Source organism: Conger conger, chromosome 7 (assembly GCF_963514075.1).
Source record: "Conger conger chromosome 7, fConCon1.1, whole genome shotgun sequence".
NCBI classification, from domain to species: Eukaryota; Metazoa; Chordata; class Actinopteri; order Anguilliformes; family Congridae; genus Conger; species Conger conger.
The window spans coordinates 41,101,166-41,124,952 of NC_083766.1; the positions used below are offsets into that span (position 1 = coordinate 41,101,166).

The window sequence follows — 23,787 nt, forward strand, 5'->3', positions numbered from 1 at the left end:
TTCATCACATTGTATAAATGATAAATACACTTTAGAATCGGTTTTAATGACAAAGCAGTGGTGTGATTAAACTATGGGGCAAGATTAAACAGGTCTGGGGCATGTTGAAACAGTGTCCAAAATGTTAGAAAACAGACTGGAAAAATGCTTTTGTGTTATTACAAGTCAAAGGAGGTGACTCCAACATTTCTTACCATTTACATTTTTCATCAGATAATAGTCCGGTAGAAATGGTCTATTTTGTCAAGACTAACCGCATGACAACATTAATATGTAATGTCTCAAAAGAAGCAAATGAGGACTGGGTAAATGCATGGTATACATTATACAACATTATATTAAACATTATTGTGGCTAATGCATTTAGAATAGGCCGGGGCATGTTGGAACACCGGGTTTGAAGTTTTGAAATCCTCCTGCCACTCAAACATGAGAAGTGTGTTGCTATGATACATACATGAAAACAAACCCATCAAGCTTATGCAACTGCAATTATGGAAAATCCCCATGTTTCAACAAGTTCCTTGTTAGTTTGTGTCCTGGTCTCCCCTACCCTACATCCTTTGTGGATGTGTGTTGCTGTCATTAGGCTACTGGTCAGTCAGCCTATGGTGTCATAAACATTGCATTGTTCATGTAAAAAGGGGGAGTTGGTTGCCTGTCGGTAGCTATGCAATTGGTATATTTTATGATGAGACCAAGCAATAGCCTATATGCAATACGATGATAGACTAGACATTCTAACAAAATTAACTCTGGATAAAACTTTGCTTTGTAACGTTCCCTTCAATGCATTGAAAACAAACACATTGTCATTAACCCCTCAGATAAGATTTGGTATTCATTCCTTTTTTCATGGGGCAATTTTCAATTGCTATGGTAACAGGATATACCGCTTGAAAGAGTTAAAACTCACGGTATATATAATTGTATATTTTATTTTAAGATGTCATTGCTTTACCAACAGCAGTTCCTTATTTTATGACATGTGGGTGGCATACTTCTACAAAGTACGTGGACATAACAATGCTATTATCTACGTTTTATAGAGCCATCCTGAAACACAATCAGCCCATATATATGAGCTTTTCTGACCAGTATTACAGTATTACAAATGCATAACAAAAAAACAACTACGAGGATGCTATCGAAGTGACGACTGAAAAGCTTTTTAGCTAATGACATTTCCAACGGTGCATAGTTTGTTAGGCTTGCATAATACAAAACAGCATTTTTTTTTTTTCGCAATATTTTCAATATGCACACTGAGACTGTCGCAATTCAGCAAAAACAGTTGAGATTTTAGGCAAAAAAAAGGTTGAGGTTTTACAACAAAAAATGCCTTTTGCGATGCCTACATCAACATAGAGGACTTCCTTTTCAGGAGTTCCAAGGAATCTCTTGTCTCAGTGAACATCTCTGAGGAAGACAGTGAAAACACCTTTGACTCCACAATAGATGGTATTTTCAGTGATGTGAGTTTTTAGCTTGGACAGGCAAAAAAAAAAAAATTGAAGTCAAATGGGAATTTCATTAAAGGCGTGACTTAAATTGTGACTACAATCATTATAAATCAAGAGGTGTGACGACTAATATTTTCCCATTTAAAAAAAGAGCAAGCAAATGATAAATCCAAACTGGAGCCAAATAATAAAATCTATATGTGGTCACCCCGAAATGCAGCCCACCGTTGTCAGAATCTTGCTAGTATTTCTGCCCGGCCAGCGGCATTCTTGTCAGAGAACAGCAAATGAAACACAATACCACTGTACAAGACTTGGAATATCTATAAGCAGTTTTAATAGTTGAATACTTGCCCAGTTAAACAGAGTGTTAGCTAGCTAGCTATGTATCATGTCTCTCATTGTCAGTAACGTCAGTAAATGGCGTTTCCCATTATAAATCAGTCTCTGTACTGCATTGCAACCGCGTTTGAAGCTCTGATTTAATCATGTTGCTTACTATGCAAGCAAGTAGCCTATTTGTGTCATATCTATAAGTGTAAGAGATTGAATGCTTGCGTTTGCTTCTGCAAAGGAACAAATTTGCCTACATATTATGATTTTGGTGAGTTCTTTAAACAATCAAAAAATTTTCTTGCAGACTTTTTTTAAAAAATTATGTCTTTATTTGAGAATCAGGCCAAGGGGGCAAAAAATGGAAAAATAATCAAATGTATATACATCCATGCATTCCTATCTATACATATGTACATATGTAGAAATAAGTATAAAATCTAAAAATCAAAATATTAATCTTTTCATAGTGCCCATGTACAAATGATGCTATACATTTCAAATACTATCCTGAAAATAACACGAATATGTATGCTTTTACATCAGAATTTTCAAAGTAGCCAAGATTATTCCACCCGTAGTGCGCAGGAGTCCCATCAGTAAAAACTGCAAATGAGTCCCACTCCAGCGATGAAGCCCAGCCCAGTATAGACTTACCTCATCTCTCAGTGCAGACTGATTAGCTTCCTCTGCCTCACTGCACAGTCTGTCTGCCTCTTTCTGCAGCTCAGCCAGCTCATGCTCCCATGTCAGCCTGACACATACATACATACACACAGTGAAATAAAGAGTGATATACATTGTAACACATGCATGGACAGTTGGCTCCAGAATTATTGGCACTCATTCTTTCTGAAAACCAGATGTGTGAAAATGATTGCCACCCCTAACAATAATTGCAAATAAAATCCAAGTTAAATAATAATAATAATTTATTATTATTATTATTATTATTATTATTATTATTATTATTATTATTATTATCAATTCAAATCTCAGTCTAAAAGAAACTATATTGTACCCATAACCATCACAAGTCTGGTTATGGGTACAAAAAAAAAGAAAAAAGGTTAAACATACCATATAGCACTGTAATACTGGAATGGAAGAGGAAGCAAGTGTACATTATAATAATAAATAATTTTGTTATATTTTGTTATTTATCCAAAGCAAGTTACACTTACTTTGACTAAACCATCAACATTATGGGTCCCAGTCATGAACCTTAACCACAAGGCCAATGGTTTCCAAACAGTGGGCCCCCTGTGTATGCTGGTTTTCCTCACAACCATAATTGTAATCTCAGACTGTTAACAAGCAGTTAATTTGGCTTAATTAGGTGCTTCATGTTTCGAGGAATTGTGCAAGACACATTTTATCAGAAACAGCTATTCATGGCATGAACTATAATATTCATATAAGTTCATATTGTACTATATTGCACACAATTACAGAAACATAAATACATTTTTGATCACATGAAAAAAGACTGATTAATTAATTAATAATTAACACCATACTAGTTTGCTTCTTTATCATTCTCTTGGTCTGGATTTTTTTCATTATCTTCCTAATAGTTTGTATTAGTTGCCAGGTCTCCACACTTTTACCAATTAGGAGCATATTGATTCAATTCAGGCTAGAATTAGATAATTTAACAATTAAATTATTTTATACAGTTGTTTGCAATATAGCACAGTAAGTACAATATGAACTTGGGGATTTTATTCTTCGTGGCATGCATAGCAAAGCTATATTTGGTGCTGTTAACCATAATCAAATCAAATCGTTCTACTGACCAAGTATCCTACTGTTAAAAAGCAAGTTGTATGGGTTAGCCTAGTGCTATTGGCTTATGCTAGTTACGTCATACTAACGTCATATGGGGGCCACTGCTGTGAAGTAAAAAAGTGGGTAAACTACATTTTCTGTGAGAAACATATTGTTGAGTTCACGTGCACACACAGTGGTCTACATTCCAAAGCTCCATTCTTTGCCCTCCCTACATGAAGATAACAAGCTTTATAATACATGGTTTGAAATGTTACAGCCCAGACATTTGTTTTTATTACTATTCAGTGTGGATTCCGCTCCTTCTGCAGTTACAGTAACCTCACTGACTATTCACAAATGTGTTTTATATATCCACACAAAAATATCTCTCAACTTGTGTCTTGCGTCTTCTGATTCGTACAAATGCATACATATATGCATATGAAGAGCAAAGATATGTACGAAAATTTAGTGTGTATTTTTTTAAATAACCCAATCTCAAATGTAAAATCCGCATTTGTGGATCAAATGACATGCGTGTATTCAGTGCCATGAGTTGTAAGTTTCCTTTCAGATTTTTTTGATTTTGAGACTTCAGTTCCATCGAGATATATATATTGAGCAGCTCCCATAGGACCGGAAGGCAGTCTCCAGTTTATCCACTTTCCGGTCCTATGGGAGCCAATTCATGGAGGCGGCCATAAACAAAGCTGAACAGATACATTTTTCAGTAGTTAGTAAACAACCTTATTGTACAGTGCTACCCATTTCTTTACCATTATACTGAGCTAGCCAGGAGAGGATGGCTAGCTCAGTATAATGTAGCTCTACAGCTAGGTTTCAGATTTCTTCCCATTGGTTTTGACAGTTTTCCCACTGAGTTAAAAAAAAAAAAATCTAACTTGCTTGTTTTTTGGAGGCCCTGTTTAAGTTTTTGCCCAATTTTCCTATTTCCGTTTCCTCTGTCAAGTGTCTCTCTAACACTGTCAAGTAAAAAGGGACAGCTGTAAAATGTTGGGCTAGATGGATATTGCTGGTGGAGACTGTGTACAACAGGATTATGGACTACATGTGCAAAGTCACTTTGACTTTTGTACCGCAGGGACATAGCAGGTAGGGAATGTGTGCTACAGGGATACAACTGGTGGTGACTACTGGTGAGATACAGCTGGTGGTGGAGTCTTACTTTTCCTGACACTGCTCCTCTATCAGTGCTGTCAGCCTTCTCTCGGACTCCCCCAGGTCCAGTGAGAGTCTGACACATAAACACAACAGATCTTAGGTCACACTTTCTCTCTCTCACACAGATAGGCAAAATTATATTCTGCAACACAATCGATACTGCATTACAGTAATAATACTTGCAAACATTATATACGTAGAACTATCAGACCCATTCTTTTTTTTAATTTTATACATTTATTTCAGATTTTTCCCTTTTTCTTCCAATTTGGTAGCCAATTGTACCCTATCTAATCCAATTAGTGTTAGCTGGGGGATACACTGCCCACACCCCGTCCCTCGACGGCCAGTAGGAGAACAACATGCCTTCCTCAAGCCATCTCGTCTCATACTCGTGACCGTGATGCCAAGGTGCCCAGGATTCTGTTGTGTGCGGCGATCCGCTAACCCTGCCAAGTCCCTCCCTCTGGAGCAGCGAGCCAATTATGCCGCTCCATGAGAGACGGCCAAACTTGGCTTTTGGCAGGACCAGGAATCAAACCCTGATCCTTGGTGTGCAAGTGCTGTTCTTTTTCAGTGTCCATCTCTGGTCACTTTTTTGTATCCCCGTGCAGTGTGTCTAAGTATCCCCATTGTTCATAAGCAATTCAAAGCAGTCAAAGTCACACTTCTCCATCTTTATCATGCCTTTTCGGTACAGCCACTCCATCTTTCCACTATGTCCATGGACCATTCCTCTTCCTGCAATAGGCCCATCCCTCAATCCCTCTTTCACCTGTTCCTCTCCTCCTCTAGTCGTTCCTTGTCTTTCGTCAATTCCTGCTTCTTGAGGGTGAAGTTTTTTCTGGTTGTTTTGCTGCAGTTCAGCTTCAGTTTCACACGCAGTGACTCCATCTTGTCAATGAGCGCCTAAAGAATTACAACACATTCCACATTTTAAAATGTCAGTGTAGTATCAGAGGCCTGTCGTGCAGGCTCTACTTACACTGGATGACTGACCTGCTGCTGTCTGATGCCGCCGTCTCTCTGAAGCTCGAGGATTTTGACCCGGCTGTCATGCACCATCTGGTCAGTGGCTTGCTGCTTCAGCAGAACTTCATACTGAAGGGCCAGCTGTGTCCCCCTCTCCTCTATCTGTCGCTATGGCCACAGAAAACAGACAGCATTGAGCATCTTACTGTCAATGCGCCCACAGAATATGGTGTCAATACATCAACCTGTTGCTAATACCACAGCAGAGCATCAGTACATCTACAGAGAGCATTAGGAACCTCCACCTGCCACGACCATGGACCACAGAGTAGATATCTCCGGGTTCCGGATAATTCTAACAGTATCTCTAAGTGTGAATTTCCTTCCTGCAAAGTGCCGTTACAGAGTACACCATACCATCAGTGACTCCCAATCGTCTTCAGTGTTCATTGCTGACTCTGCTGTCCATGGATCCGTCTGAAAGTGTATCAAGCAATGAGTCAGTGAAATAGAGATTGAGAGAGTATGAGTATCACCAGGCTACAGAGATCCAAACAGTGGCCAAAGAATGACACAAAAATTGTATGGTAGGCAGCAATACATTGACATTTTGACTCTTTCACTCAAACCTTGTGCACCTCGTCATATTATTTCCTGTTTGAAACCAAATCTGATTGCTGAGTAGTTTTGATGCAACAAAATAAAAAAACAAATAAGAATTTTATCTTTTTCATCACATAAGTCACTCCTAACTTAGCAAAACCAAACCGCTTTGTTTACGTTCAGTTGATTGATTGTATCAGAGATATCAAACTCGCAACACATCAACAGCGCTTCATTGTGTTGTTAAAACGGCATTATAAAAAAAAGTTTGAATCAAACTTATCATTTTTAAATGTAGAAATGTGCTAGTAAATCTGCTGTATAATTGCAATAATACACAAATACTTAAATATTAAATAAAAACATGAAATCTACCATACAAAGCCTTTGTCTTGGGTTACAAATGAGTAACCATATAACTGATTGGAATATCCACCCAGTTAAATCCGGAAGTGGAAATGCTCATTTCTCCTTGTATTCCACTCCTCTTCTTATCGTTTCCTCTATCATTATTAGCAACTTTACCTGTAATAAATGTACACCGCATGCGGGACTGGCAAAAAAGATTTGTGGAATGGAAGCTCACATCAAGACCAAGGGCGTTTTAAGATTTTAATAGATCTGGGGCTTAGCCTAGGGCTCTTACATTTCAACAGGCAAATACACCATTTAAACTTTTTTGGCTATTTAAGTCAATAACCTACCTCAACCAAGTGTTTTGTAACAAACATCAAAATGACATCTGTGGGTAATCAAGGCATATAGTTGCTCAATGTAACAGCAGTGCCCTAACATTTTGCTGTTCATCACACGTAACCGATCGATAATAGGTGCTCGCACTCTAGCATGATGGCGAAGTTATACCATCTCTATGGCTGCATACAGCCTGTAGGCTATGTCCTATTCTAGCTGGTGACTCGTTATGGGCCTTTAGTTGATGTATTTGGACTGCCTTAACAGTGTTTTTTTATGTATTACCCTCCAACAAATGGCTTGGTATGAAAAAAAGTTTTTATTATAACCTCTTATAATTTACATAGTAATTTATTCCTGTATTCAGAGATAAAGTTACGGTCAGTTATTTTCTGTATCTCCACTTGCCGAAAATGAAAGCGCGAGTGCATGTCAATCTCATTATACACATGAAAGGGGTCACCTATCACAGATTATGCGCTGCTAGCTTATACTGCATTGAATTGCTCCTCTTAACAAGTCGCCCAATCTTTCCAATCAATGGACTGGGCCAACGGCTGTCTTAGGAATGACTTTACACCTAGAAGAGAGTAGGTAAGTTGTCTCTTAACTCTACACAGGAACCAAATCAGTTGGTACAACCGGTTTACATTAAAGGTTCAATAGGTAATTTCAGACTTCTCACGGTCAGGAGAGGAATAGCAGCAACAAACACCTTCAAACCACAACACTGTTTATCCACCCCTTCTCTGTAAATGCACTGACATTGAAACGCCATTGGCTGTGGCAATTAGAACCAATTTTTAACCAATGAGCTTGAATTATTGTACAGCTATACAATGTTTTGGTATAGAGTGTCAGGCTGTCAACTGTATATTTTGAAACTCAAATTTAAGGACTAAAAACAAGCAGAGGGTGAGTCAATATGTCAGAGAGCCTTTTTCAAAGATAGGAAGGGATTTACAATGGTCCTGTAACAATGTTTTAACACAAAGATTTTACCTATGGTACCTTTGAACGTAACTCTGAATTTACGTTCAAACTACCCTATGTTATACAGGTGCAACAGGCTGCAGAGCTGCTCAAATAACCACAAGCACTGGCTGGGTCACAGTACTGTCAATGATAGCCTATTGTCTAACTACAGATATGTCAAACTTAATATTTCTCAAGCTGATTTTTATGGCACGGTTTTCTTTTAATTTAATGCAACAAGTTAATTTCACTTGTTATTGTTATGGGTCTTCTTTACACTCATGTCAATACAATGGTTTATACCACCTGATAACCACAGGTGCGAGAGTTTGACTTGGAAGCATAGATTTTTGGGAAGTTTTGGAGCGTAAATCCATATACACGGTTATGTGGTTGGAGCTAGCAGTTAAAATGATCCAACATTAGCCAGTAATGTTTTGGCCAAACAAAACATTCTTAATTCATAAATTCACCGGATGGACACGCCGCTTAAATCGATTAAAACATTTATCTCTCAAGTCTTTACCAAATGCGAGATGATTATGTAGGCTATTGAATGGGAAGTTTGGTGACCCAAGCTATAGTCAAAGACTACCCATTCCATGTTGCTAGATTCGTTTATTTGTTTAAAAGAGTCAGATATCCATTTCCAATGTGCATTCAATGAAAAAAATGGCAGTGTTGGGATGCATTAATTTTTAGTAATAATCAGTCATAATATAGTGATAATAATAATCGTAGTGGTGATTTGCTAAATTACGGTGGATATTGTGTATTGAATGGTTGAAACACACAACTTAATACATTTTTGAGCTAACTATGAAGGTCAGATTCACTGAGATTTCACATTACCACTATTCCATACTTCTAGTGAGCAACTATTGAGAATAAATTGAGACAATGCACCATGAAGGGCACATGCATTTAAATACACATTCTATGCGTTTAATAATACACATTATTTTGAAAAATGTTGCAGGATGGGGAAGGCCAGCTACACATATAGCATAGTGAATATATGAATAATGAATTGATAACATGGCAAAACGTTATTGCAAAGACATGATATAACATGATATTTGCCATTGGTTCTATCTTGACGCTCTTAACCCTCTGGGGTCCGAAACGATCAGATCAACTTTCCTTTCTATTTGGAAGATTAATTTGGTGAGATTTTACCATACAGATGCAACGAATATTGACAGAAATCTTAGACTCTTGACTTTGCAATGCACCTATTGACACATAATACTAATAGTTTTAAAACATTTTAAATGAATAAGACCGTGCGAATTCATTCAAATTGAAACAAGGTGATAATTATTCTCTGGTCGGGGAGGGGCGATGCCATGTGCGAGAACAGCAAATGTAAACCACGATAAAATGACATACAAAATCATAGGCTATTAGCTCCTTTTGAGGTAAACATTTTTCATCACAGAACACGTTTCATTAAGGAAAATGGCACGGATGACAAGACATCCTGGGTAAGTGCATTTCTTCTGTGTGTACTGCAACTTCATTTAAATATTCAGCAATATGCGCGTTTGTGAATTCCCACACTCCCATTGCATCTCAAAATAATACATACGTGATGTGTAGTGGCATAGCCAGGATTCTAAAACTGGGTATCCTTGCACAATCGATATTAGGATACTTCATCTACATTCGAGGAAAAAGCTGAAATAACTTTGCTAAACAGAACAACTCCAAGAGCAAGGCTTACAAGTCTTACAATCATATTGATAAATACTTGTGCTGTATTGCAACTTCTCACTGTGTTCACCTGAATATTCAGTAATGTGTGTTTGTAAGCTACCACTAAAATAATACCTCTGGTGTTTTTGCAAGAATTGCATAGGATGGACATTGCAAAAAACAACACTGTGGAAGTGCAAAGAGTGTGATACCCCTTGTGCTTGTAGCTAAACAGGAACTGTTTTGAAAAATGACATGCAAAACGCATGTGTTAGTGAATCTTCATTGAATATAGTTTGTGTGGTGATTTCAATAAATTCCTGAATCTAATTTTTTTACTTGGTGGCTCACTGAGTATTGCTCTTAGAGGTAGGGAGGGATCAGGCCAGGTGTACACCTTGCAGTGTAACATCCCTATTTCTGTTCATAAAGTCTTCTGCCAGTGGTCATTGACAAATCCACACCTGATTCCTGAAGAGTGTTTCTGGTCTGTCAGACAGGAGTTTGGGGATTTTTTGTTATTATGGAAAGAATCCTTCAGTCATCAGCTGTGGAGGTTGTCCTAGGCCTGCCAATCCCTTTGCTATTAGTAAGCTCACCAGTCCTCTCTTTCTTCTTATTTATGTTTGAAACAGTTTATTTTGGCAAGCCTAAGGTTTGGCTGATGTCAATAACCATTTAATACATTTTTCTCAGTCTTTTCACTTTAATTTGCAATCCGGACTTCGATATCTCCCTGGGTCCAGCTCGTCTATCATCTCAAGGGTGTGTCACGGCGTGTGACACCATCATAGCGACCAACTCAAGGTTACCCTCAAATTAGGCAGACTGGTTCAGGTTTCCTTCAAATTAGGTTTTTCAGGAAACTTGAACTTGCTTTTCATAATATAACTTGTTTGCCCTATTTCTGTGATATTCTAATGTACTGTCGCGCATTTGTTAGAAGGCTGTATTTGAGAGCTTTGTTTCTTTGTGGAATCTTTCAGGAAGACCAATCAAGGATTTTCTTTGGTAAACAATCATTGAATGTCTTGTATGTGCTGTACACAAGGTTATCTCCCTGTCTGTTGGCAGATTCCTTGATCATACCTGTACACACTGTTCCCAATGCTGCTTGCTCTCAGTACCCTGGCTGGGGAGCAAACTATCAAAAGTTTCATCCCCTGGAGTCATAGTTATGGGCAAAAAGTTGCTCTGTGGGCCAAGCTGAAAACTGGGGGTGGAGTCCCAGGGGTTGGGTATGTGCCACTGGTATGGCTGCTCATGACTCTCCATTGAGGAAGACTCACTGCGAGAAAGAGAAAGAAGGAGAATAAGAAATTTCACAGGATACACAGCAAATGCACACATCTGTGACCATCAAGGTCTTATTCACCTGATAGAAAAGTCAGGCAAGTCCTCTTCTAGAGCTAATGCCCACTCAAGTTCATGATCCATTTCTATAACAAATATCAGCAGAAAGTCAGAACAGATATATAATTATAAATACAACGCCATAAAAACACACACACTTTGTACACAAAGCAACACTTAGCTAGCCACCACTTGGTTGTAGCAAAGTTCTGCCAGTTATAAAACAAATAGGCTAACAAATGAAGCAAGATGTAAAATGTACCATAGGAACATTACTTGGACTAGTACTCAAGTTTCACATTTTCACAAAGAAGCTCAAAATTAATATGGGCTGCGTGTAATTCAGTAAAAGATGTGGATGCTTGTTGATCGCCTTGAGATATACCGATCAACCAGTCAGACCCTTCTCCTCCGACCTCTCGCTTAACAACACGTTTTTGCCAGCAGAACTGCTGCTCATTGGATATTTCTCCGCGAGACTGTTGCACATGAAAATCCCAGGAGATCAGCAGTTTCTGAGATACTCAAAACACCCTGTCTGGCACCAACAAACATTCCACAGTGAAAGTCACTAGGATCACAATTCTTCCCAATTCTGAATTGGCCTGAAAAACAGCTGAACTTCTCGACCATGTCTGCATGCTTGTTGCTGCCACATAATTGGCATTAACAAGCTGGTGTACAGGACTACCTAATAAAGTGCTCACTGAGTGTATGTTCACGATAAACAGACCTGTTTCACAATGGTCCAATCACCCATCTTAACCTCTTTGGAAAGCTTAGAATGAGCTCTTTTTGAATAATAGGCTCTCAATTAATAAAATTTACTTCAAGATGTTACTGCTGCTTACTGCATACTGTTATGCGGACCTATTTTTGAGATTTTGCCTGTGTTGAAATTTACAGTTTGCCACATATAGACCAAAAATTACAAAGAAAGGACATGTCTGGCTAATAATGTGGGTAAGGTTATGACTTTATTAAATACTTTTGAGAAATTTTGACAGAAGGATATGTACGATAGGTCATGCAAATTCACTGAAATGAGTGCGCAACAGTTTTATTGACCTATATTCAGGACTGTGTGCATTTTATATACAATTTGTGGTAAAAGAATGTTTGGTATCTATTTATATCTAATCTACTAATCTATCTATTAGTATTTACCAATATGATCGCAAAAAATACACTTGCTCATTGTACTTGCTCAAGAAATTTTTTGGCATCTGAAGTCGTCATTGATACCATTTTCCGTGTTCCGTGACAAAAAATGTTTACCTCAAAAGAAGTGAATATCCTATGCTTCTGGATGTAATTTTATCGTGTTTTACAGTAGGCATTCTCGCACATGGCATCGCAAACTACCTAGCTTCGTCACAAAACACAAAACATAAATCACCAACTAGCTAAGATAGGAAACATTTTAAAGAAGTTAGCAAAGGTCTGTTTTACCTTAGAGAGAAGATACCTATGAGGATAATGAGGACAGATGCTTTCGTAGAGAATTTGGCTGAGTTGTTTTGTTTATTGACATATGTTGCCTAACTTACTTAAGGTGGTTGGAATTGATATCGAAAGATGAATGTCAGACAAAAGTACAGCTAATCAGATTGTATTTCATGGTATTTACTTATGTGTTTTACCATTTTACAGAAACACCTATTTTTGTGATGAGTCCCCCATTTTCAACTCTGAAAAAGTTAAACTGAACTTAAAAGTAAATCAAAGGAACACTTTGAATATTTGGCAAGCACAAGTTGAAGTCTACAACCCAATAATACAACACCAATCATTTTGTATCTTCTTTAAAAATGCCTTTCCATGACTTCATTGCTGCCACCCTCAGTTGATCTTTGTTTTGGGAGGTTTCTGTCTTCAGTCTCCCACTTTAGCAAGTGACAGGGGCGTAGCTGGGTGGGATGGGCGGTGCGATTGCACTGGGGCCCAGGTTAGGGAGGGGCACGTGCTGGAGTTTGTGCATCAGTGACAAGAAGACTGCTGAGTTGTATTGATGAACCGAGAGATATTTGCTCATGCTAAAAATACCTTTGATTTGCACAGCATATCTCCCCATGGATACAAACCAATAATGTGTTTTTCCTATTTTTTTAGTTTGGCAGTAGAGCAAATGACTGACACGTGACAAAATCTTAAAAAAAAGGTTGCTTCTCATTATCTGTATATTTATCTGTTTGTAAGTGTGCTTCGCAAAGAATTAAGGAAAACGATTTATTTTTGATGATCTTTCACATGATTGGCCTGCTTTGAACTGGGCTGGCTAGATCGATCACGTTCTGTGTCACAATTCCCTTCTTGTACGTCAGCAAAAGTTAGCTAGCAAGCACAAGTGATGCACAAAAAAGTACAAAGTAGGAACGGTAAAATGCAGCAAAACTACCAAAGGTAGTTCTGTTTTCTTAACTAGCAACTACCTTTGGCGATGTGTGCACTACCTTGATACTCAATTTCACCATAAGACGGCCAACACAGCCAAACTCTCATTCTCAAAACTAAAAACTGCTTAAGGAGCAGAATGGGAGAAGAAAAACAAAGTGGGCCCTCAAGTTGCGCTGGATGTCCTTTTAAATGAGTGAGCAGCATTTATTTATTTTTATTGTTAAAAGTACAAAAGGTAAAAATTTTCTGTTAAAACATTGTTACAAGACGTTGAAACGGGCTCACTGACATGTTGACTCAACCTCTGCCTGTGTATATTCGGGTTTCAAAATACAGTTGACGGGCCGCCATTCTGAACCAAAACATTGTACAGCTATACAATAATACAAGCTCGTTGGTTGAAAATTGGAAAGGAGGATATTTGTAAATTTGGCAGACTAACTAATAGCTAATTTGCTTGTTGCTACCAATAATGACCTGGTATCGTTTTATAACTAGATATGTATTCTTCGCTTGGATAATAATCAATAGTCTACAGAGTTTCAGTGATCGCTTGTCTGGAGTGAAATTTGGGCAGCTACAAGTTCCTTTTATCTCTTTACGAGTTCAATCAAATGTGTTTACCTAAATCCTTGATGTGTTTACCTTCAAACTGTAAGTTACAGTTGCATTGTTTGTGGTAGACTATCATAGCTTAGCAATATAGCCAGCTTGTTACATAGCCAAATACGTTGCTTGCTCATAATATAGTTGGTTAGCTAAAGTGAAAACTATAAATAGTGTTGTGTAGCACACTAAAGTCAACATTTCATAAAGTCATTTATTTTACTAGGACACTACAAAAAGACGTCAGGCTCTGTTGCGTTTATCACTGCCAGCTTAATCTGCCTAATGATAATGTATTGCTTTATTTATTTTTATGTAGATATCGCATAGTGGAAAGCGAAGTTCAGTTAGCCGATAGTTTGAATTTGCATATCAACGAATAAATATGGATGAAGAAACGCCATACAATAAGCCATAAGTGACTAACAGCTACAGATTTAAAACACACCGAAATTATTTGACAACTATAGTACTGTAGCATTCAATTCCCTGCAGTGTTTGCATTCTTAACACTCTGACATGGCCGCAGATTGCTTGCTAATACTACTGTTGCTTATGGATTGAATGTAAACTGCTTATTGTAATATTGTGCAACATTTGTCCAATGATGTATTGCATTGTTTATTTTTATGTAGATACAGCATAGTGGAAAGCTACGTTTGCCTGTAGTTTGAATTTGCGTGTCAACGAATAAACTTCTGTGAACCTTAAGAAAAGACATAACATTACATAACATTAAGGCATAAGTCAAGCAACAGCTACAAAAAATTCATAGCATTTCATAACTCTAATACTGTAGCATTCAATTCCCTGTGGTATTTGTTATGTCTGCCTCTTAATACTTACTTAGATCAGACACTTATATTGCTAGCTCTTGGCTCAAAGAATCACGCAGCTACCCCGTTCATATTGTTTATTTCAACTGTCGTGCATAGCATTACAATCCATGACGTCACACACTACGGATGCTCTCAGGGTCATTATAAACTCAAACATCACAGTATTTGCATTTTAAACCCCCTGAAATTTGATTGCTTGCTGGAACTGCTGAAGCTTGTCGATTGCAAGTTTAGAACCGCAATAATATGCCTGGTGGTGAATGGGCATTTATTTTAAGCTGAACTTACCATTTTACCATCCAGGGGCTTATGGTCGGTTACTAAAGTGAACTGTCGGCCATAAATATACGGATGCAGTCTCTCGCATGCCCACACAAGAGCCAGGGCCTCTCGTTCAGTTTGCGAGTATTTACGCTCACAATCACTCAGACTACGACTTACATAATATATTGGCACCTCTTTCCCTTTTTGGATTTGAACTAGCACCGCCCCTAATCCCACTGGGCTTGCATCAGCGATTACTTTGGTCTGTGAATCCTTATCAAAATATGCAAAAGTACCTGCTCTTGCTAGTTCGTTCTTGAGTGCGTTGAATGCATCTCTCTGTTCCTTGCCAAACTCGAATGGTGCGTCTTTTCTTGTTAGACGTCGCAGCGGCTCTGATAATGTTGCAAATTGTGGTATGAACCTACTGCTGTATCCAACCAGTCCTAAGAAGCTCCTCACTTCCTCGGCGCTCTCTGGTTCACGAGCTTCGGTCACAGCTCGCACTCTCTCGGCGGTCGGTCCGATGCCTTTCTCGGATAACAAGATGCCCATGAAGACCAACCTGTCCATGTTGTACTGGCATTTGTCTGGGTTCAGGGTCAGACCTCTCTCCATCAGTCTGTTCAGGGCGGCATGGAGACACCTGTCATGTGTCTCTTGGTCTGGTCCGTGTACTATTATGTCGTCGGAGATATTTTCAACTCCTTCTATTCCCGTCAGTGCGTTTGCCACCTCGTGCTGATATTGCTCGCTGGCTGAGCACACACCGAAAATCAGCCGCTTGTACTGGTACACTCCATTGTGTACTGCGAAGGTTGTGATACCTCTGGACTCTGGGCTCAGTTCTAGCTGATGGTATCCCCACTTTAGGTCTAGTTTACTAAACACAGTTGATCCATTCAAGCCTTGCAGGATCTCGTCCACGGTTGGAATGGGGTACCTTTCTCTCACTATAGCCTGGTTTGCCCGTCTCATGTCCAAGCATAGTCTCACATCTTTATCTGATTTTGGTATGATAACCACAGGGTTTACCCAGGGGGTAGGGCCATTTACTGGTTCTATAATGTCCATGTCTATCAGTTCTTTTATCTTGGACTCTACTGCCCCCCGGAGGTTGAATGGTATACGCCTTAGAGGCTGTGCTACAGGCTTCACGTCTGGGTTGATGTATAAGCTCACCTGCTTTGAGTTCAGTTTTCCAACCCCTTGGAATAGCTCTGGGTAGTGACTGCTTTGTGTCCACTACGGCTGCAACATCAACTCCTATTTTCAAGACTCCAATCCTCATAGCTGTACCTCTTCCTAGTAAAGCCTCACCTTTACCCCTAACCACCACAAACTCTGTCTGTTCTGTTCTGTCACCGATTGTGATCTTGCACTTGAATGCACTTTAATGGGCAGTGGTTCACTAGCGGCATAAGAATATAACCTCTTTTCTGCCTTGGGAACATATGACTGACATTTTATGTTTTTTGATTTCAGTCCCTCCCATGTATCTTCCCCCATCACATTACTAGTTGCTCCCGAGTCAACTAACATCTGTAGTTTTACTCCTCCCACAGAAAAGGTAAGTCTCTCGGACATGTTACACTCTTTTACAACAAATGCATATTCATCTTGTTCTTCTACATTCCTCACACCCTGTTTTGACTCTTTAGACTTGGTACGACAAACCGTAGCGAAGTGGTCTTTCCCTTTACATTTACGGCAAGTCTGTCCACGAGCGGGGCAATTTGGATCTTTCCCGAAGTGATCCGTGTGTCCACATCTGTAACACTTCTTCTCGTTTCCTCCTTCCGATGGCTTCCATCTAGAATGTTCTTTGAACCGTGTCCCACGTCTCCCTTCTTTTTGTGCAACGTGGTGAACAGTTTCTGTCTCCGACTCGGTTGCGCCCGACATTGCCGCCATTTGCGTTTCAATTTCTTCACACTGCGAGGCAAGTTGCAGTGCGCGCACGAGCGTCAAACCGGCGCCTTCCTCTAGCAGTTTTCTTCTCACATACATCGACGTGCACCTGCTCAATATAGCATCTCTTATCTGGTTATTCACATCTGCACCATAACCACAGTCCCTAACAGCTAATCGCAGACGAGTAGCAAACTGCTGAATGGTCTCGCCTGAGTTCTGAGTCAACTTCTGAAAAGTCTGACGAGCGAACGCAGCATTCACCTGCGGCACGAAGTATTCGTTCAAGGCTCTGACCGCTCCATCATAATCTGGAAGATGTCTTGTATATCTGGGTCAGCAAGATGCAAAAGCAAAGCCCTTCTTCTCTGCTTCGTAGCATCTGTAGCGCCGACACCCAAAATCAGTCCCTTGCCGTCCGCAAATAGCTCGAACGACGTTAGCCACCTCGTCCATCTTGGACCAAGCGTGGAGGGATCGTCAAAACATTTGAAGTTTTGTATTCCGGATTTCTCCATGTTTAGCTATCTTAACTCACTTTTAGTTAACTAAACTTTTACTTTCGCTATATCCTCGTCGCCATTGTTATGTCTGCCTCTTAATACTTACTTAGATCAGACACTTATATTGCTAGCTCTTGGCTCAAAGAATCACGCAGCTACCCCGTTCATATTGTTTATTTCAACTGTCGTGCATAGCATTACAATCCATGACGTCACACACTACGGATGCTCTCAGGGTCATTATAAACTCAAACATCACAGTATTTGCATTTTAAACCCCCTGAAATTTGATTGCTTGCTGGAACTACTGAAGCTTGTCGATTGCAAGTTTAGAACCGCAATAATATGCCTGGTGGTGAATGGGCATTTATTTTAAGCTGAGCTTACCATTTTACCATCCAAAAAAAAAAAGGTTATCTGCAAGAAATTCTTTGTAAATGTTTATGAATCAGTTTCGGTTAACCAATGAAACGTTTAACCCTTCACACCCCTAATACACAGAGCCATCTAGCGTTTGTCAGGGGTTCACGGAGAAGGAGGAGGGATAAGCAGTGTTGTGCTTTGCGGGTGTTTGTAGCTGCAATTCCTCTCTTGACTGTGAGAAGTCCAAAATTTGCTTTTGCTATTGTGCGGAACGCATGCAAACATGGTCTTGGTAGCCCATCTGAGCGATGGCTCAGTTTGGCAGGAACAACGGTGTTGCTGTCACAACAAATTCTATCCCCCTTACAAAATGTATCCCGTCCGGGGTCACGTTTCCAGTTCCGTCTCTGCAATGACGTCAATTATATTTGTTTACTGCTGTGTGTAATAGGCTCTGCATCGGCAAGCAAGCAATGCTTTTGCGACCATGTAGTGCTTCATATGTAATATCACGATTATTTATATACATTGAACCACGATATAGCCTACATCTAGCTAGCTAGATAGAAAGATCCCTAGCTAGCTAGGAATAAAACAGCTGTGGCTTATCTTCCTACTTAGCGAGCAATCTATCCGTCTGGCTGTCTCGCTTGCTAGATATTTCTTATTTTGCTAGCTAGGGAGCTATCTTAAATATATATATATACCTATGTCATGCTTATCTACTTCTCTACATATATTTATTGTAGGCGTAGGCGGCCTGTAGCGTAGTGGTTAAGTTAAATGACTGGGACAGGCAAGGTTGGGGGTTTGAATCCCTGTGTAGCCACAATAAAATCCGCACAGCCGTTGGGCCCTTGAGCAAGGCCCTTAACCCTGGGGGAGGGTTAAGGGCCAAATCCAGGGGAGAATTGTCTCCTGCTTAGTCTAATCAACTGTACATCGCTCTGGATAAGAGCATCTGCTAAAATGCCTGTAATGTAATGTTATTGCCGAATGGTTTGCTGTCACTCACTCTAGCGGTACTGATATTAGTCCACCGAGCGGGCGGCCTGTAGCGTAGTGGTTAAGGTACATGACTGGGACAGGCAAGTTCAAGACTGTTGAAAAGGGTTGTATTTCTTTGTCAAAATCGAAAAGCTCGTCCTCGAAATTGGCAATGTCAGAGCCGCCTGTTATATTGCTCAGGCTAGCTAAGCCACAATAAGATCTGCACAGCCGTTGGGCCCTTGATTGCCATTAATGTAATGTAATGAGAGATGAGCGCTAGCGATCGCTATCTTAAACTGAAGGTAAATTGCCAATGTATATGTTTCGCTAATAAATGATATTGACAGAGTAATGAGTAAGCGTATGCCGTTTACAAAAAGACACGCTAGCCAGTTGACGCTACCATACGCATTAGGGGAATGTATCTTATAGGTCGCATCATAGCAACCAACAAATAAAGCTTGACGCTAACTCATGACGCTAATTTACGCATGAGGGGAACGTAACCGGAAACCGGAAACGTGATGTTTTGTAAGGGGGATAGAATTTGTTGCGACACTGCCCCCTTCATCATAATACGTCAAGAAATATGATAGCTAACTTGTGATGTTTCAAACCAATTTTACTCGATGTCTTACATTTAAAACGGTTGCGATATCTTACTTTACCCATTTATGAACACTGTGCCTTAATACCACTATGTTAAAAATTATTCCGTGTTAATTTACTATATAGCTAACATTAGTCTAGTGCACTTAAAGCTAAGCCGGTTTAATAGCCGTTTAGACAATACATTAGAAGTGTCATGCGGTCGAAAAATAGATTACGAAATGCACAAGAGAATGTAGCTACATAAAGTAAAAGTTGCTAGTTACAGCTACGAAATACAACCTTGGCTAATATAAAATCAGATACTTACATTGTACTTTACGTGCAGTGGGTGCCAAACGATTATTTGTGGCCAACTGAAAAAATAGGCAATATCAAATAAACACAGTACGAAAATGATCACAATTCAAACAAGACAACTTCCACTAAAACGCTACGACAGTGGAAATTCCAACTGAGCAAAGTCCTGTACAGTGTGAGTAAGGCTGACAGAACTGCCAGGAACACAACAGTGTAAAATGTAACGATTTAACTTCCTGTGTAGAGCATGAGAAACAAAGTCAAAATAAAAGCACAAAATTTACCTAATCTTCCAGAGGAAATAAAATGGCTGAAAAGAAATGGCAAGCCATTTAAGCTTAGATTGCATGTGAATGTGTGCATATGAAACATTTCAACTTCTGTTATTTCTCAGTGAAATAATAATTATTATTTTACCATTTTATAATCACCATCTAGCAGGGGTGTGTCTAGACATTGCAAAGACCCGGCCCAGCTAACAAAATGAAGTCCCCAGGACGTCCCCTGGATTTTGTGGGTTTTGACGGGTTCCCATTATGTCACGGGGAATGTCACTAAGGGACCTTACCAGACATTCTAACAACATCCACATGAGACAATCAGGGGCTGTTTAGGGGACATCCCAGATTGATGCAGGCATTCAGCTGTGGACGTTCATAAGACCTTCCCATACCGCATCAATCTGTTTTCTTGCATGCATCTTATCATGACTGAACATGAAAGCTAAAACTACACTGAACACTTGTTTACATCTATTTTATTTAATTGCCTTATCTTAATTATCTGTGTACAGTAGCCTATGCCATTAATGTAGAGTATCATTTTGAAGGTATATTTTTAACACGGTAAGCTATAGGCATGCATTGTGGTAGGCTCCAAATTGCTACAGCCTTATGCATGAATAATTAAGAAGAAAAATGAACACAGTGTTAAAAGTATTAATAGACTTTATTTAGAACTTTTAAAACACTTTATTGAAAAGTCAAAAGCATTATTTATGACTGTTTCTTAACCTAAAAATATTTTACGCTTAGGCCGACTCATTCTTCTTGAATCTACACCTGAAAATGTTTTTAAAATTATGAAAAACAACTAGCTTTAGCTGACACTAACTTTAACGTGAGGCTACATGATGAGATTTAAAAGGGATATGCCTCCTCTATTCATAATGTTTTCATTCTTAAGAAATATAAAAAATCATACTATAGGCTAAACATTATTAAGTCAACCTCTTTTTACAGATTTTCAGAGATCTCAATCGGCAATAGAACACAGGATTTCAATAATAGGCCTAATGAAGGCACACGGTTTTGTTTCTTACATTTGCCAGTCTATTTTCACTTTCATAAATTCACTTTGACAGAGCTTGCAGTTCATTTTGAAACTATAGACTTGCTTGCAGCAGGGCAGAATCATATGCTTGATAATATGGCTTACCATTTCAGGTTTCTACATGTTGTGTATTGACTGTTTTGATGCTACTGGTGTACTGTATGAAGTGTAGAGTTGGCTTGGCTACATAGATAAAAGGAGTACACTCATGTTCACAACTAAGCTGTATTGCGAGTATACAACAGTAAATGTGTACACCTCCCAAAGGAACGGAGCAATGTTATGAACTTTGCGTGGGATGTTTCCAAAAAACTTTTTATCATACCCAATTTAAAACCTGTATTCTAGTTTGATACCAGGTGACCAGAAAAATAAATATGTGATGTCCTCTTCTAAGTTCAACAGCTGTTACAGTTATGCGCCTTCAACAGACACTACAATTTTTTGTTATAGTGGATTCCAAGTCAGGTGTTCGAGATTGATCATGTGAAAAACCTCCAACTAAACTATCCATCCATCCATCCATCCATTATCTGAACCCGCTTATCCTGAACAGGGTCGCAGGGGGGCTGGAGCCTATCCCAGCATACATTGGGCGAAAGGCAGGAATACACCCTGGACGGGTCGCCAGTCCATCACAGGGCACACACACCATTCACTCACACACTCATACCTACGGGCAATTTAGACTCTCCAATCAGCCTAACCTGCATGTCTTTGGACTGTGGGAGGAAACCGGAGTACCCGGAGGAAACCCACGCAGACACGGGGAGAACATGCAAACTCCGCACAGAGAGGCCCCGGCCGACGGGGATTCGAACCCAGGACCTCCTTGCTGTGAGGCGACAGTGCTACCCACTGCGCCATCCGTGCCGCCCCAACTAAACTAGCCAACTAAAAATACCGATACACAAAGTAAATCAGAAAGACAACAATTAAGGTTCACAGGGAGGTAAGGGAGGGACGGGGAGAGGTGCTGCTTGAATAGGTGCGTCTTCAGTTTGCGCTTGAAGGTGGGGAGAGATTCTACAGTTCTGACCTCAACGGGGAGTTCGTTCCACCACCGTGGAGCCAGAACAGACAGTAGTCGTGAGCGTGAGGTGGAGGTTCGGAGAGGGGGAGGTGCCAAGCGGCATGTGGAGGCTGAACGAAGAGGTCTGGCAGGGGTGTAGGGTCTGATGATTTTTTGTAGGTAAGCTGGGGAAGACCCCTTAACTGCTTGGAAGGCTAGCACCAATGTTTTGAATTTGATGCGAGCCATGACAGGCAGCCAGTGGAGGGAAGTAAGCAGGGGGGTGACGTGTGAGTATTTGGGAAGGTTGAAGACCAGACGAGCAGCTGCATTCTGGATAAGTTGGAGGGGTCTGATGGCGGATGCTAGGAGGCCAGCCAAGAGGGAATTGCAGTAGTCCAGGCGGGACAGAACCATCGCTTGGACCAGGAGCTGGGTCGAGTAGGGGGTGAGAAAGGGGCGGATTCTCCGTATGTTGTATAGGAAGAACCTGCATGACCGGGTCACCGCTGCAATGTTGTCGGAAAGGGACAGTCTGCTGTCCATCACCACGCCAAGGTTCCTTGCACTGGGTGATGGCGTGAGTGTGGTATCCCCGAGGGAAATGGAGAGATCCAGATGGGGAGAGGTATTAGCAGGGATGAATATCATTTCAGTCTTACCTGGGTTGAGCTTTTATGGTTGTCCATCCAGCTCTGGGTGTCACTCAGACAAGCAGAGATACGGGCTGAAACTTGTGTATCAGAAGGTGGGAACGAGATGAAGAGTTGGGTATCGTCCGCATAGCAGTGGTAGGATAACGTAGGCATGGGGCAACAGGAGTCGGATATGCTTGCTCTCTACATTAATCCATTACATCAGGGGCTATGCTGTAGAGCTCTCTTATAAGGCTTGACTGGACTGGAGATTACTTCCCTGTTTGTTTCAATAGAATGTATTTGACTGGACAGAAACAGACATCCCTCCTCCCATGTTTTGGGTGAGTTTACGCTATTGGACCACGAGGGTGCAGAAACTCCACTTTCACATCTTGTTGCTCAGTGTCTACATCAATGGCCTTGGCTAGCTGCCTGTGGCCATTGTACACCACTGCCTGCCAGTCTCTACACTCAATGCTGTCAAGTTACTCCTATAATAGTGCCCTCAGGACTTTTCAGTGGCACCTCTTCCATTTCCTCCTCCATCAACTCTTCTATTTTCTATGGGCTGCACCATCTCCGGGCCCCCGAGCGGCTTCTGCCCAAAGACACCCCATCTCTACCCCCCACGCTGTTTCTGCCCAAAGATGCACCGTCTCCAGCCCCCATTCTGCCTACACTCCAGGCTCTGGCCCCTTCTTAGGCTCTGGTCCCAGCTCTTGTGCCATCTTGGACTCCAGGTCCAGAATGAGAGACTCCTGTGTTCCCCGTACCTGTGCCCTGTTATTTTTCTGTCTAGTCTTGCTCTGCTCTGTTCTGTTTTAGGATGTTTCTGGTTTGATCTCTACCTGGTTTTTGGACTCTGCCTTGGATTGTTTTTCTACCTTTGCCTGTCTGTCTTCTTGCCTGCCCTCCATGTACCTGTCTGTTCAGATTAGAACTATTGCCTGTTTTAATGACTACGTTTTGGATCTGCCA

General features: G+C 40.3%; 1 protein-coding gene across 3 annotated transcripts in view; it reads right to left on the reverse strand.

The window, feature by feature from the left end:
* Positions 1 to 20,046, reverse strand: part of rnf214 (ring finger protein 214) — a 38,146-nt gene extending 18,100 nt beyond the window's left edge. The window contains exons 1-8 of one of the 3 annotated variants that reach the window (XM_061249914.1): positions 19,838 to 20,046; positions 11,068 to 11,131; positions 10,782 to 10,980; positions 6,141 to 6,200; positions 5,751 to 5,891; positions 5,527 to 5,660; positions 4,756 to 4,824; positions 2,454 to 2,550 (exon numbers count right to left, since the gene is read on the reverse strand). In XM_061249914.1, coding sequence (XP_061105898.1) covers positions 2,454 to 2,550; positions 4,756 to 4,824; positions 5,527 to 5,660; positions 5,751 to 5,891; positions 6,141 to 6,200; positions 10,782 to 10,980; positions 11,068 to 11,129 — 762 coding nt within the window. In that variant the 5' untranslated portion in view covers positions 11,130 to 11,131; positions 19,838 to 20,046. The remainder of the gene's footprint in view (positions 1 to 2,453; positions 2,551 to 4,755; positions 4,825 to 5,526; positions 5,661 to 5,750; positions 5,892 to 6,140; positions 6,201 to 10,781; positions 10,981 to 11,067; positions 11,132 to 19,837) is intronic. The other 2 variants (XM_061249915.1, XM_061249916.1) reach the window with 2 other exon arrangements.
* Positions 20,047 to 23,787: the final 3,741 nt, after the last annotated feature.